General features: G+C 38.7%; 1 protein-coding gene across 1 annotated transcript in view; it reads left to right on the forward strand.

Annotated features, from left to right (window-relative positions):
• Positions 1-13124, forward strand: part of LOC149806231 (cadherin-23-like) — a 317815-nt gene that overhangs the window by 168592 nt on the left and 136099 nt on the right. Inside the window, exons 17-18 of the mRNA XM_089935354.1 lie at positions 2488-2728; positions 5016-5261. Coding sequence (XP_089791480.1) covers positions 2488-2728; positions 5016-5261 — 487 coding nt within the window. The remainder of the gene's footprint in view (positions 1-2487; positions 2729-5015; positions 5262-13124) is intronic.

The raw sequence follows: 13124 nt of genomic DNA on the forward strand, positions 1-13124 counted from the left end.
GCATTTCCCCTCATTTCTTTTTTCTAGCCACAATAGCTCTCAGCAGGAACCTGTGATTTATGTGCTGCACAAGACAATTCAGCAGATTTCTGGCAAGGACTTTGCCACCTGTTTACAGCAGGTAGTTAAAATGCCAACGGGTATCTGGGTGCATGGGTACCTGTCCACTGATAATAACCTGGGTAAGAAAATGAGCGGTAGGGTACCCATTTACCATATACTATACAAGTTTTCTGCCAGAAATGTAAAGGCTGCACTCACTTTGTTTTAAAGTTGAAAATCCGTTTGATTGAGCTGCAGATACATGTAATTTATTGTGCCAAACAGAGGTCTGCCTCTTCCAGATACATGTAATTTATTGTGCCAAACAGAGGTCTGCCTCTTCCAGCAAATAATTGACCTTAATCCCATGTGACAACCCTTTGATTGAGCCATGAGTATGGTACAGTGGCAAGTAATACAGGATGCTTATTTGATTGAGCCATGAGTATGGTACAGTGGCAAGTAATACAGGATGCTTATTTGATTTGAGCCATGAGTATGGTACAGTGGCAAGTAATACAGGATGCTTATTTGATCTTGCTGCACAACTGACTTGTGTTCATTTGCAACCTTGTATAGATTTTACAAAATTTTTTGACCAAAGTGTTACTTACAAAGTTCAAGCTTTGTCTCTAAACAATCATCTGCATATGACAGTGAGGCCAAGGAAAGGGAGTTAGATGATATTTACGATGGCTAGATCATGACAAATTACTAGATGTTTATGGAGAATTGTTTCAGAACTTTATCAGAAAATGAGGATGAGTTTTTGGTCTTTGTACCAGATGACATTATGTAGTGATATATTTAACATACTGTGAATTAAAAATAAAATGATGGCTTCACTTCAGTTTTGTACACATTAAATACAACATTCCTTTGATAGAGTACCCGTGTAACTGATTGTTAGGATTGATGGCTACACAGTAGAAATTGTCTAAAATTTTGACAGCTTTTAGCAGGGAGATACCTCACTGGTTATCACAAGATTGTTGGTCAGCTGACCTTTTTGTTTTAAATTTATGACGCATGTGTGAATGGCAGTATCACTCCACTACAAGAAATGTTTTTTAAAAAAACAACCCAAAATAGATCTGTTTGCTGGTCTGTCCAATAGTCATGCTACCAGGACTGGCTACAGTTGACCAACCTTTGAAGGCAGGAACAGTAACTGCTACAGTTGACCACATGATGGCTATTCTTTTGTTTTTCAAATGCACTCAGAAAAAAAAGTTTTGCCAAAACTTCAAAGAAAACTGATTAGCTTTAGAGCATCTATTGTTATTCATAAATACTAAGCAAATGAAAAAACAATCAGCCTCTAAAATTATTATATGTTGCTGCCTCAATAAGAAACGGGCATTTGTTTGTTCCTCCAAAGTTGTCCTTGAGCGGTAACTTCAATAACACATGCACCCTTCATCAAAGAAAGCTGACTAAAATCTTCAATAAAAACAAAACACCTTTCATCAAAGATAGCCAACTAAAATCTTCAATAAAAACAAAACACCTTTCATCACAGGATGTCAACACCAAACTTAAATAAAACAACAGAATCTGGTCTATTGTTGCATTTTCCAAAGTGGCTGGAACACATTTATTATCAGTTTCCTTTTTGCAGGAAAAGGTTTATGGTCACGGTTGCTACCAACAGTGGCATAAAGCACAAATTAAATTTCCTATCTTTTGAAACCATATATATCTGGCTGTCAAGTTAATTGAAGATGGGTATCATTGGCAAGATGATAGCTGTTTCCAGCTGACCAAAATCTAGGCCAGATTAAGTACATGTTCATGTAACATGTAAACAACTATAGCCTCATGATACCAGCAACAGCATTGTAGTGAATGGTTCAGTTACAATTGGATATTGATCAAACGAGGAATACCAATTTTTGTGTATATATATATATATATATATATATATATATATATATATATATATGTGTGTGTGTGTGTGTGTGTGTGTATGTTATTTGTGTTTTCAAAGGTATGTGACTCATACATGAACAGTACTCAGCAGATTACAGATTTACTACACAGATGTAAGTTGTCAATATACAAGTGTTTTTCAGACTAGTCTGTCTTCATTTAATCAAAAGCACATACTGTTTAACCTGCTTTTATTACACACACACACCCTTCTTGTCTTAGGTACATGCATCATTTTCTTCAGCTAACTGACCTGGTTGTTTATAACAAGATTCAGCCTATAACATAGGCAGGTTCTATGGACCCCAACCACCATGTTATAGTGGGGTCACACTGTATATAGTGCATAATTAAACAAAATTAATGTTGAGGATTCTCAAGGTGCATGGTAGAATGTTTTACAAGTAACTCTATGTAGCTTGGGTGAAATTTCCTGTCATGACATTTAGTAATTATTTTCATTTTTAACACTTCCTGTTCTTAATTTGAAATTTTCCTCCCTTTTCTCCACAGATTTACAATAAATGCAACCACAGGGGAAGTGTTTGTAAGTGGAGAACTAGATAGAGAGAAAGTTGACAAGTACTACTTGACAGTGGAAGCCAAGGATGGGGGAGGTTTCCGGACTCCAGTGGAACTAGAAGTTACAATTTCGGATGAGAATGATAATCCCCCTTTGTTCAGGAGGAATGAATATTATGGCACGGTGCAGGAAAACAGAATGAATTTCACACGTGGGTCTATTCAGATACAGGTGATGTATTAAACAATACTTACATGCAATGTTAATACAATATGTCTACAGGTTTTTAGTCTGTTAATAGATATCCATGCAACAGTATGTCTACAGGTTTTTAGTATGACGTCCATCTAGCAAGTCATGATTTCTCCTTAGAAGGATTGCCATGAAACTTTGTACACATATTCATCCCAAGGTCTACTTGGTCCTAAACAAAAAGGTGCCACTTAGACAACTGACATGGAAACTTTGTTATGGCTACTCCATCAGTGGATGATATATCAATATTGGGTTTTCATTTTTTCATAGTTCTATGATACCTGGTTGGTCCAAAAAAAAAATGGTGCCTATCTGAGATACAATAAAGCCATCACATATGCCATCTTAAAAATCTGTTATCACTACTTCTGAAAGTGATATTCACATGGGATTTTCACCAGAAGACATCTTATGATGCCTAGTTAGTCCAAAATGAAATGAGACATCCAATATGGCCACCACAATGGCCATTTTGAAAACTGCATTATTGCTACTCCACCTAAATGGATTGTCATAGCAATCTGGGATTTCACCAAAAGACTTTGTATGATGTCTAGTTGGTCCAAATGAAAATGGTGCCCATCACCAATATGGCTGTAATAGCAGCCTTCTTGAAGATCTTGTTATGGCTACTTATGAATGGATGGTCACATTGGTATGTGGTTTTCCTGCTCCTCCTGAATGGATGATCATATTGGCATGGTCCTACTCCTCCTGAATGGATGGTCACATTGGCATGTGGTTTTCCTACTCCTCCTGAATGGATGGTCATATTGGCATGTGGTTTTCCTACTCCTCCTGAATGGATGGTCATATTGGCATGAGATTTTTCTACTCCTCCTGAATGGATGGTCATATTGGCATGGTCCTACTCCTCCTGAATGGATGGTCACATTGGCATGTGGTTTTCCTACTCCTCCTGAATGGATGGTCAGATTAGCATGTGGTTTTCCTACTCCACCTGAATGGATGGTCAGATTGGCATGAATGGATGGTCATATTGGCATGGTCCTACTCCTCCTGAATGGATGGTCATATTGGCATGTGGTTTTCCTACTCCTCCTGAATGGATGGTCATATTAGCATGTGGTTTTCCTACTCCTCCTGAATGGATGGTCACATCAGTATGACTGGTAAGTCATATTAGCATGGAGATTTCACCAGAAAGCATCTTGTGGCTGGTCCTACATTAAAATGGTGACACCCAAACATTTAATGTGCCACCACAGTGACCATTTTGAACATTTTATCAATACTACTTCTGAATGACTTCAGATATGGCTGCTACAATGAATTTATTGAAAATTTTGTCACTAATATCACTAGAAAAAAAGTCTTAGCATTGGAAAGTTATTCTGTAAGAAACAGAACTCAGGGTATGGAACTGGGGGATTGTCCTAAAGCCTGCAAAAATTGTCGTTACAATGTGTGATGTTAGCAGTATGGTTTCCTAGGGCTGTGATTTTTCATTGCTCTAGAAGGACTATAAATCTGCAGCAGACTAGAAACCTTATCTAAGAGATCATTTGCTTTATTTCTGGCAAGCCCTGTAATAATGATATGGTAATTTTTGTTTGTATGTTATGTATTGGTAGCATATATTAACTTATACTTCTCTGGTGACAATAGTTTTTAGCAAATGGTATGTTATCTAAAACAAATGGCCAGGAAAAACAGAATAGTATCAACACTGGGAATAATAATGATAATAATAATGATAATAATAATAATAATAATAATAATAATAATAATAATAATGATAATAATAATAATAATAATAATAATGATAATAATAATAATAATAATGATGATAATAATAATAATAATAATGATAATAATAATAATAATGATAATGATAATAATGATAATAATAATAATAATAATAATGATAATAATAATAATAATGATAATAATAATAATAATAATAATAATAATGATAATAATAATAATAATGATGATAATAATAATAATAATAATAATAATAATAATGATGATAATAATAATAATAATGATAATAATAATAATAATAATAATGATAATAATAATGATAATAATAATAATAATAATAATAATAATAATAATAATAATGAGGCTGTATTAAGAGGTAAAGTAGTAAACTCGCTTTCATTCCTTTGATAAGTTTGCCAAGGGAGATAATTTAACGTAACTTTTTGATGAACTGCTGGTGACAAAACTTATGTGTCATCATTATTACTTTTTATTTGTAATTTCACATGAAGTAATGAAAGATGTTAATTGCCAGGCTGTGGATGATGATGAACCAAACAGCCCAAACAGCCAAGTCCTGTATCAAATCAGCAAGACACCATTTGGCCTTACCAGCAACTTCACAGTGGACAATCAGACTGGAGTTATTTCCCTTACCCAGAGTCTGGATTATGAAAAACTGGATCCAGGATTAGGAGGCAGAATTATTCTGACTGTAGAGGCATATGACAATGGAGTCCCTAGGAAAAGTTCCATCATCAGTGTTACAGTGGAAGTGGAGGTACATTGTAGCAGTGAATAGTCTGCTGATTGTTACATACTTTTCATACTTCCCAAGCCCACTAAGGAAATGTCACAAGTTACCTTGTGTTTGACTAATACAAAGTCAAGTGAATGCGTCATGGTTTCAGAGGAATGCATATTCAGAAATTGTGTACTTTTATACCTCTCCAACACAGTGTTAGGGGCATATAGTGTTACCTTTGTTCATCCAATCTATCTGTCCGTCCATCCATCAATCATACTATGGGTTAGGTTTTGTGTTTAGGTCCATTTTCAAATGCCATGTGTTTAGGTCCGTTTTCAGATACCATGTGTTTAGATCAGTTTTCAGATACCATGTGTTTAGTTCAGTTTTCAGATACCATATGTTCAGGTCAGTTTTCAGATGCCATGTGATTAGGTCAGTTTTCAGATACCGTGTATTTAGGTCAGTTTTCAGATACCATGTGTTCAGGTCAGTTTTCAGATACCATGTGGTTAGGTCAGTTTTCAGATACCATGTGTTTAGGTCAGTTTTCAGGTATCATGTGTTTAGGTCAGTTTTCAGATACCATGTGGTTAGGTCAGTTTTCAGATACCATGTGTTTAGATCAGTTTTCAGGTATCGTGTTTAGGTCAGTTTTCAGATACCATGTGTTCAGGTCAGTTTTCAGATGCCATGTGATTAGGTCAGTTTTCAGATACCATGTATTTAGGTCAGTTTTCAGATAGCATGTGTTCAGGTCAGTTTTCAGATACCATGTGATTAGGTCCATTTTCAGATACCTTGTGTTTAGGTCAATTTTCAGATACCATATGTTCAGGTCATTTTCAGATACCTGTGTTTAGGTCAGTTTTCAGATATCATGTGTTTAGGTCAGTTTTCAGATACTATGTGTTTAGTTCAGTTTTCAGATACCATGTGTTTAGGTCAGTTTTCAGATACCATGTGTTCAGGTCAGTTTTCAGATACCATGTGGTTAGGTCAGTTTTCAGATACCATATGTTTAGGTCAGTTTTCAGGTATCATGTGTTTAGGTCAGTTTTCAGATGCCATGTGTTTAGGTCAGTTTTCAGATACCATGTGATTAGGTCAGTTTTCAGATACCATGTATTTAGGTTAGTTTTCAGATAGCATGTGTTCAGGTCAGTTTTCAGATACCATGTGTTTAGGTCAGTTTTCAGGTATCATGTGTTTAGGTCAGTTTTCAGATACCTTGTGTTCAGGTCAGTTTTCAGATGCCATGTGATTAGGTCAGTTTTCAGATACCATGTATTTAGGTCAGTTTTCAGATAGCATGTGTTCAGGTCAGTTTTCAGATACCATGTGATTAGGTCCATTTTCAGATACCTTGTGTTTAGGTCAGTTTTCAGATACCATATGTTCAGGTCATTTTCAGATACCTTGTGTTTAGGTCAGTTTTCAGATACCATGTGTTTAGGTCAGTTTTCAGATATGTGTTTAGGTCAGTTTTCAGATGCCATGTGTTCAGGTCAATTTTTAGATACCATGTGTTCAGGTCAATTTTCAGATACCATGTGTTTAGGTCAGTTTTCAGATAGCATGTGTTTAGGTCAGTTTTCAGATACCATGTGTTCAGGTCAATTTTCAGATACCATGTGTTCAGGTCAGTTTTCAGATACCATGTGTTTAGGTCAGTTTTCAGATACCATGTGTTTAGGTCAGTTTTCAGATATCATGTGTTTAGGTCAGTTTTCAGATATGTGTTTAGGTCAGTTTTCAGATGCCATGTGTTCAGGTCAATTTTTAGATACCATGTGTTCACGTCAATTTTCAGATACCATGTGTTTAGGTCAGTTTTCAGATAGCATGTGTTTAGGTCAGTTTTCAGATACCATGTGTTCAGGTCAATTTTCAGATACCATGTGTTCAGGTCAGTTTTCAGATACCATGTGTTCAGGTCAGTTTTCAGATACCATGTGTTTAGGTCAGTTTTCAGATACCATGTGTTTAGGTCAGTTTTCAGATACCATGTGTTTATGTCAGTTTTCAGACACCATGTATTTAAGTCAGTTTTCAGATATCATGTGTTTAGGTCAGTTTTCAGATATCATGTGTGTTTAGGTCAGTTTTCAGATACCATGTGTTTAGGTCAGTTTTCAGATAGCATGTGTTCAGGTCAATTTTCAGATACCATGTGATTAGGTCCATTTTCAGATACCTTGTGTTTAGGTCAGTTTTCAGATACCATATGTTCAGGTCAGTTTTCAGATATTATGTGTTTAGGTCAGTTTTCAGATATGTGTTTAGGTCAGTTTTCAGATACCATGTTTAGGTCAGTTTTCAGATACCATGTTTAGGTCAGTTTTCAGATACCATGTGTTTAGGTCAGTTTTCAGATACCATGTGTTTAGGTCAGTTTTCAGATACCATGTGTTCAGGTAAGTTTTCAGATACCATGTGTTCAGGTCAGTTTTCAGATACCATGTGTTTAGGTCAGTTTTCAGATACCATGTGTTTAGGTCAGTTTTCAGATACCATGTGTTTAGGTCAGTTTTCAGATATCATGTGATTAGGTCCATTTTTAGATACCTTGTGTTTAGGCCAGTTTTCAGATACTATATATGGCATCCATGTTCCACAAAATCATTTCTTGTTTACTCAAACAGCCTCAGATGATCCTGTCAATAAAAGATCAAATTTCTTGTTTTCTCAGACATTGTCAGATGATTTTGTAGAGGAAGAATCAAATTTCTTGTTTTCTCAGACATTGTCAGATACTTTTGCAGGTGAAGGATCAAATTTCTTGCTTACTTAGAATCATCAGATGATTTGTACATGAAGGATCTAATAGCTATTGATGTCTTTGTAAGCCTGCATGTTGCCTTTGTAGTATTAGGGCTATTGGTGCCCATGTATACCTCCATGTTGCCTTTGGTGTATTTGGGCTATTGATGCCCATGTAAACCTCCATATTGCCTTTATTGTATTAGGACTGTTGATGCCCATGTAAGCCTCCATGTTGCCTTTGTTTTATTAGGGCTATTGATGCCCATGTCAACCTCCATGTTGCCTTTATTGTATTAGGGCTGTTGATGCCCATGTAAACCTCTATGTTGCCTTTATTGTATTAGGGCTGTTGATGCCCATGTAAACCTGCATGTTGCCTTTATTGTATTAGGGCTGTTGATGCCCATGTAAACCTCCATGTTGCCTTTGTTGTATTAGGGCTATTGATGCCCATGTAAGCCTGTATTTTGCCTTTGGTGTATTTGGGCTATTGATGTCTTTGTAATCATCCATGTTGCCTTTGGTGTATTAGGGCTGTTGATGTCTTTGTAATCCTCCAAGTTGCCTTTGGTGTATTAGGGCTGTTGATGCCCATTTAAGCCTCCATTTTGCCTTTGGTGTATTCGTGCTATTGATATCTTTGTAAGCCTCCATGTTACCTTTTGTGTATTAGGGCTATTGATGTCTTTGTAATCCTCCATGTTGCCTTTGGTGTATTAGGGCTATTGATGTCTTTGTAAGCCTCCAAGTTGCCTTTGGTGTATTAGGGCTGTTGATGCCCATTTAAGCCTCCATTTTGCCTTTGGTGTATTTGGGCTATTGATATCTTTGTAAGCCTGCAGGTTGCCTTTGGTATATTAGGGCTATAGATGTATTTGTAATCCTCCATGTTGCCTTTGGTGTATTAGGGCTATTGATATCTTTGTAAGCCTGCATGTTGCCTATGGTGTATTAGGGCTATTGATATCTTTGTAATCTTCCATGTTGTCTTTGGTGTATTAGAGCTATTGAAGTCTTTGTAATCCTCCATGTTGCCTTCAGTGTATTAGGGCTATTGATATCTTTGTAAGCCTCCATGTTACCTTTGGTGTATTAGGGATATTGATGTCTTTGTAATCCTCCAAGTTGCCTTTGGTGTATTAGGGCTATTGATATCTTTGTAAGCCTGCATGTTGCCTTTGGTGTATTAGGGCTATTGATATCTTTGTAATCTTCCACGTTGCCTTTGGTGTATTAGAGCTATTGAAGTCTTTGTAATCCTCCATGTTGCCTTTGGTGTATTAGGGCTATTGATATCTTTGTAAGCCTCCATGTTGCCTTTGGTGTATTAGGGATATTGATGTCTTTGTAATCCTCCAAGTTGCCTTTGGTGTATTAGGGCTATTGATGTCTTTGTAATCCTCCAAGTTGCCTTCAATGTATTAGGGCTATTGATGTCTTTGTAATCTTCTATGTTGCCTTTGGTGTATTAGGGCTATTGATGTCTTTGTAATCTTCCATGTTACCTTTGGTGTATTAGAGCTATTGATGTCTTTGTAAGCCTCCAAGTTGCCTTCGGTGTATTAGGGCTGTTGATGTCTTTGTAAGCCTCCAGGTTGCCTTTGGTGTATTAGGGCTATTGATATCTTTGTAATCTTCCATGTTGCCTTTGGTGTATTAGCACTATTGTTGTCTTTGTAATCTTCCATGTTGCCTTTGGTGTATTAGGGCTATTGATGTCTTTGTACTCCTCCATGTTGCCTTTGGTGTATTAGGGCTATTGATGTCTTTGTAAGCCTCCAAGTTGCCTTCGGTGTATTAGGGCTATTGATGTCTTTTTAAGCCTCCATGTTGCCTTTGGTGTATTAGGGCTATTGATGTCTTTGTAAGCCTCCAAGTTGCCTTTGGTGTATTAGGGTTCTATAAGTTAATATCTTATTAATTTGAGGGCTTCTGCATTGCATTTTTTAACATGTAGAGTAGAAGAGAAATTAATTTTTTTAATTTGGCATTGTCAAGCGTTTATTCATCTGAAAATATTTGTGCAGACTATCTGTATTTATAAAGAACCATTCATTGTTTATTTTGTCCCAAAGATGGTTTCTGAAATGATCAGTTTTACAAATACAAACTCATGGCCATGCCTACTGTCTTCATGTACAAACTCATGGCCATGCCTACTGTCTTCATGTACAAGTTCATGGCCATGCATGCTGTCTTCATGTACAAGTTCATGGCCATGCCTACTGTCTTCATGTACAAGCTCATGGCCATGCATGCTGTATTCATGTACAAGTTCATGGCCATGCATGCTGTCTTCATGTACAAGCTCATGGCCATGCCTGCTGTCTTCATGTACAAGTTCATGGCCATGCATGCTGTATTCATGTACAAGCTCATGGCCATGCCTACTGTATTCATGTACAAGCTCATGGCCATGCCTACTGTCTTCATGTACAAGCTCATGGCCATGCCTGCTGTCTTCATGTATAAGCTCATGGCCATGCCTGCTGTCTTCATGTACAAGCTCATGGCCATGCCTGCTGTCTTCATGTACAAACTCATGGCCATGCCTACTGTCTTCATGTACAAGCTCATGGCCATGCCTGCTGTCTTCATGTACAAACTCATGGCCATGCCTACTGTCTTCATGTACAAGTTCATGGCCATGCCTGCTGTCTTCATGTACAAGTTCATGGCCATGCCTGCTGTCTTCATGTACAAACTCATGGCCATGCCTACTGTCTTCATGTACAAGTTCATGGCCATGCCTACTGTCTTCATGTACAAGCTCATGGCCATGCATGCTGTATTCATGTACAAGTTCATGGCCATGCATGCTGTCTTCATGTACAAGCTCATGGCCATGCCTGCTGTCTTCATGTACAAGTTCATGGCCATGCATGCTGTATTCATGTACAAGCTCATGGCCATGCCTACTGTATTCATGTACAAGCTCATGGCCATGTCTACTGTCTTCATGTACAAGCTCATGGCCATGCCTGCTGTCTTCATGTACAAGCTCATGGCCATGCCTGCTGTCTTCATGTACAAACTCATGGCCATGCCTGCTGTCTTCATGTACAAGTTCATGGCCATGCCTACTGTCTTCATGTACAAGTTCATGGCCATGCCTGCTGTCTTCATGTGCAAACTCATGGCCATGCCTACTGTCTTCATGTACAAGTTCATGGCCATGCCTACTGTCTTCATGTACAAGCTCATGGCCATGCATGCTGTATTCATGTACAAGCTCATGGCCATGCATGCTGTATTCATGTACAAGCTCATTGCCATGCATGCTGTCTTCATGTACAAGCTCATGGCCATGCCTGCTGCCTTCATGTACAAGCTCATGGCCATGCCTACTGTCTTCATGTACAAGCTCATGGCCATGAATGCTGTCTTCATGTACAAGTTCATGGCCATGCCTAATGTCTTCATGTACAAGCTCATGGCCATGCATGCTGTATTCATGTACAAGCTCATGGCCATGCATGCTATCTTCATGTACAAGCTCATGGCCATGCCTGCTGTCTTCATGTACAAGTTCATGGCCATGCATGCTGTATTCATGTACAAGTTCATGGCCATGCATGCTGTATTCATGTACAAGCTCATGGCCATGCCTACTGTATTCATGTACAAGCTCATGGCCATGTCTACTGTCTTCATGTACAAGCTCATGGCCATGCCTGCTGTCTTCATGTACAAGCTCATGGCCATGCCTGCTGTCTTCATGTATAAACTCATGGCCATGCCTACTGTCTTCATGTACAAGTTCATGGCCATGCCTGCTGTCTTCATGTACAAGTTCATGGCCATGCCTGCTGTCTTCATGTGCAAGTTCATGGCCATGCCTACTGTCTTCATGTACAAGTTCATGGCCATGCCTACTGTCTTCATGTACAAGCTCATGGCCATGCATGCTGTATTCATGTACAAGCTCATGGCCATGCATGCTGTATTCATGTACAAGCTCATTGCCATGCATGCTGTCTTCATGTACAAGTTCATGGCCATGCCTACTGTCTTCATGTACAAGCTCATGGCCATGCATGCTGTATTCATGTACAAGCTCATGGCCATGCATGCTGTATTCATGTACAAGCTCATTGCCATGCATGCTGTCTTCATGTACAAGCTCATGGCCATGCCTGCTGCCTTCATGTACAAGCTCATGGCCATGCCTACTGTCTTCATGTACAAGCTCATGGCCATGAATGCTGTCTTCATGTACAAGTTCATGGCCATGCCTAATGTCTTCATGTACAAGCTCATGGCCATGCATGCTGTATTCATGTACAAGTTCATTGCCATGCATGCTATCTTCATGTACAAGCTCATTGCCATGCCTGCTGTCTTCATGTACAAGTTCATGGCCATGCATGCTGTATTCATGTACAAGTTCATGGCCATGCATGCTGTATTCATGTACAAGCTCATGGCCATGCCTACTGTATTCATGTACAAGCTCATGGCCATGTCTACTGTCTTCATGTACAAGCTCATGTCCATGCCTGCTGTCTTCATGTACAAGCTCATGGCCATGCCTGCTGTCTTCATGTACAAACTCATGGCCATGCCTACTGTCTTCATGTACAAGTTCATGGCCATGCCTGCTGTCTTCATGTACAAGTTCATGGCCATGCCTGCTGTCTTCATGTGCAAGTTCATGGCCATGCCTACTGTCTTCATGTACAAGTTCATGGCCATGCCTACTGTCTTCATGTACAAGCTCATGGCCATGCATGCTGTATTCATGTACAAGCTCATGGCCATGCATGCTGTATTCATGTACAAGCTCATTGCCATGCATGCTGTCTTCATGTACAAGTTCATGGCCATGCCTACTGTCTTCATGTACAAGCTCATGGCCATGCATGCTGTATTCATGTACAAGCTCATGGCCATGCATGCTGTATTCATGTACAAGCTCATGGCCATGCCTGCTGTCTTCATGTACAAGTTCATGGCCATGCATGCTGTCTTCTTGTACAAGCTCATGACCATGCCTACTGTCTTCATGTGCAAGCTCATGGCCATGCCTGCTGTCTTCATGTACAAGCTCATGGCCATGCCTGCTGTCTTCATGTACAAACTCATGGCCATGCCTACTGTCTTCATGTACAAGTTCATGGCCATGCCTAC

Source organism: Sinohyriopsis cumingii, chromosome 2 (genome assembly GCF_028554795.1).
Source record: "Sinohyriopsis cumingii isolate HCF-2022 chromosome 2, ASM2855479v2, whole genome shotgun sequence".
In the NCBI taxonomy this organism is placed as follows: domain Eukaryota; kingdom Metazoa; phylum Mollusca; class Bivalvia; order Unionida; family Unionidae; genus Sinohyriopsis; species Sinohyriopsis cumingii.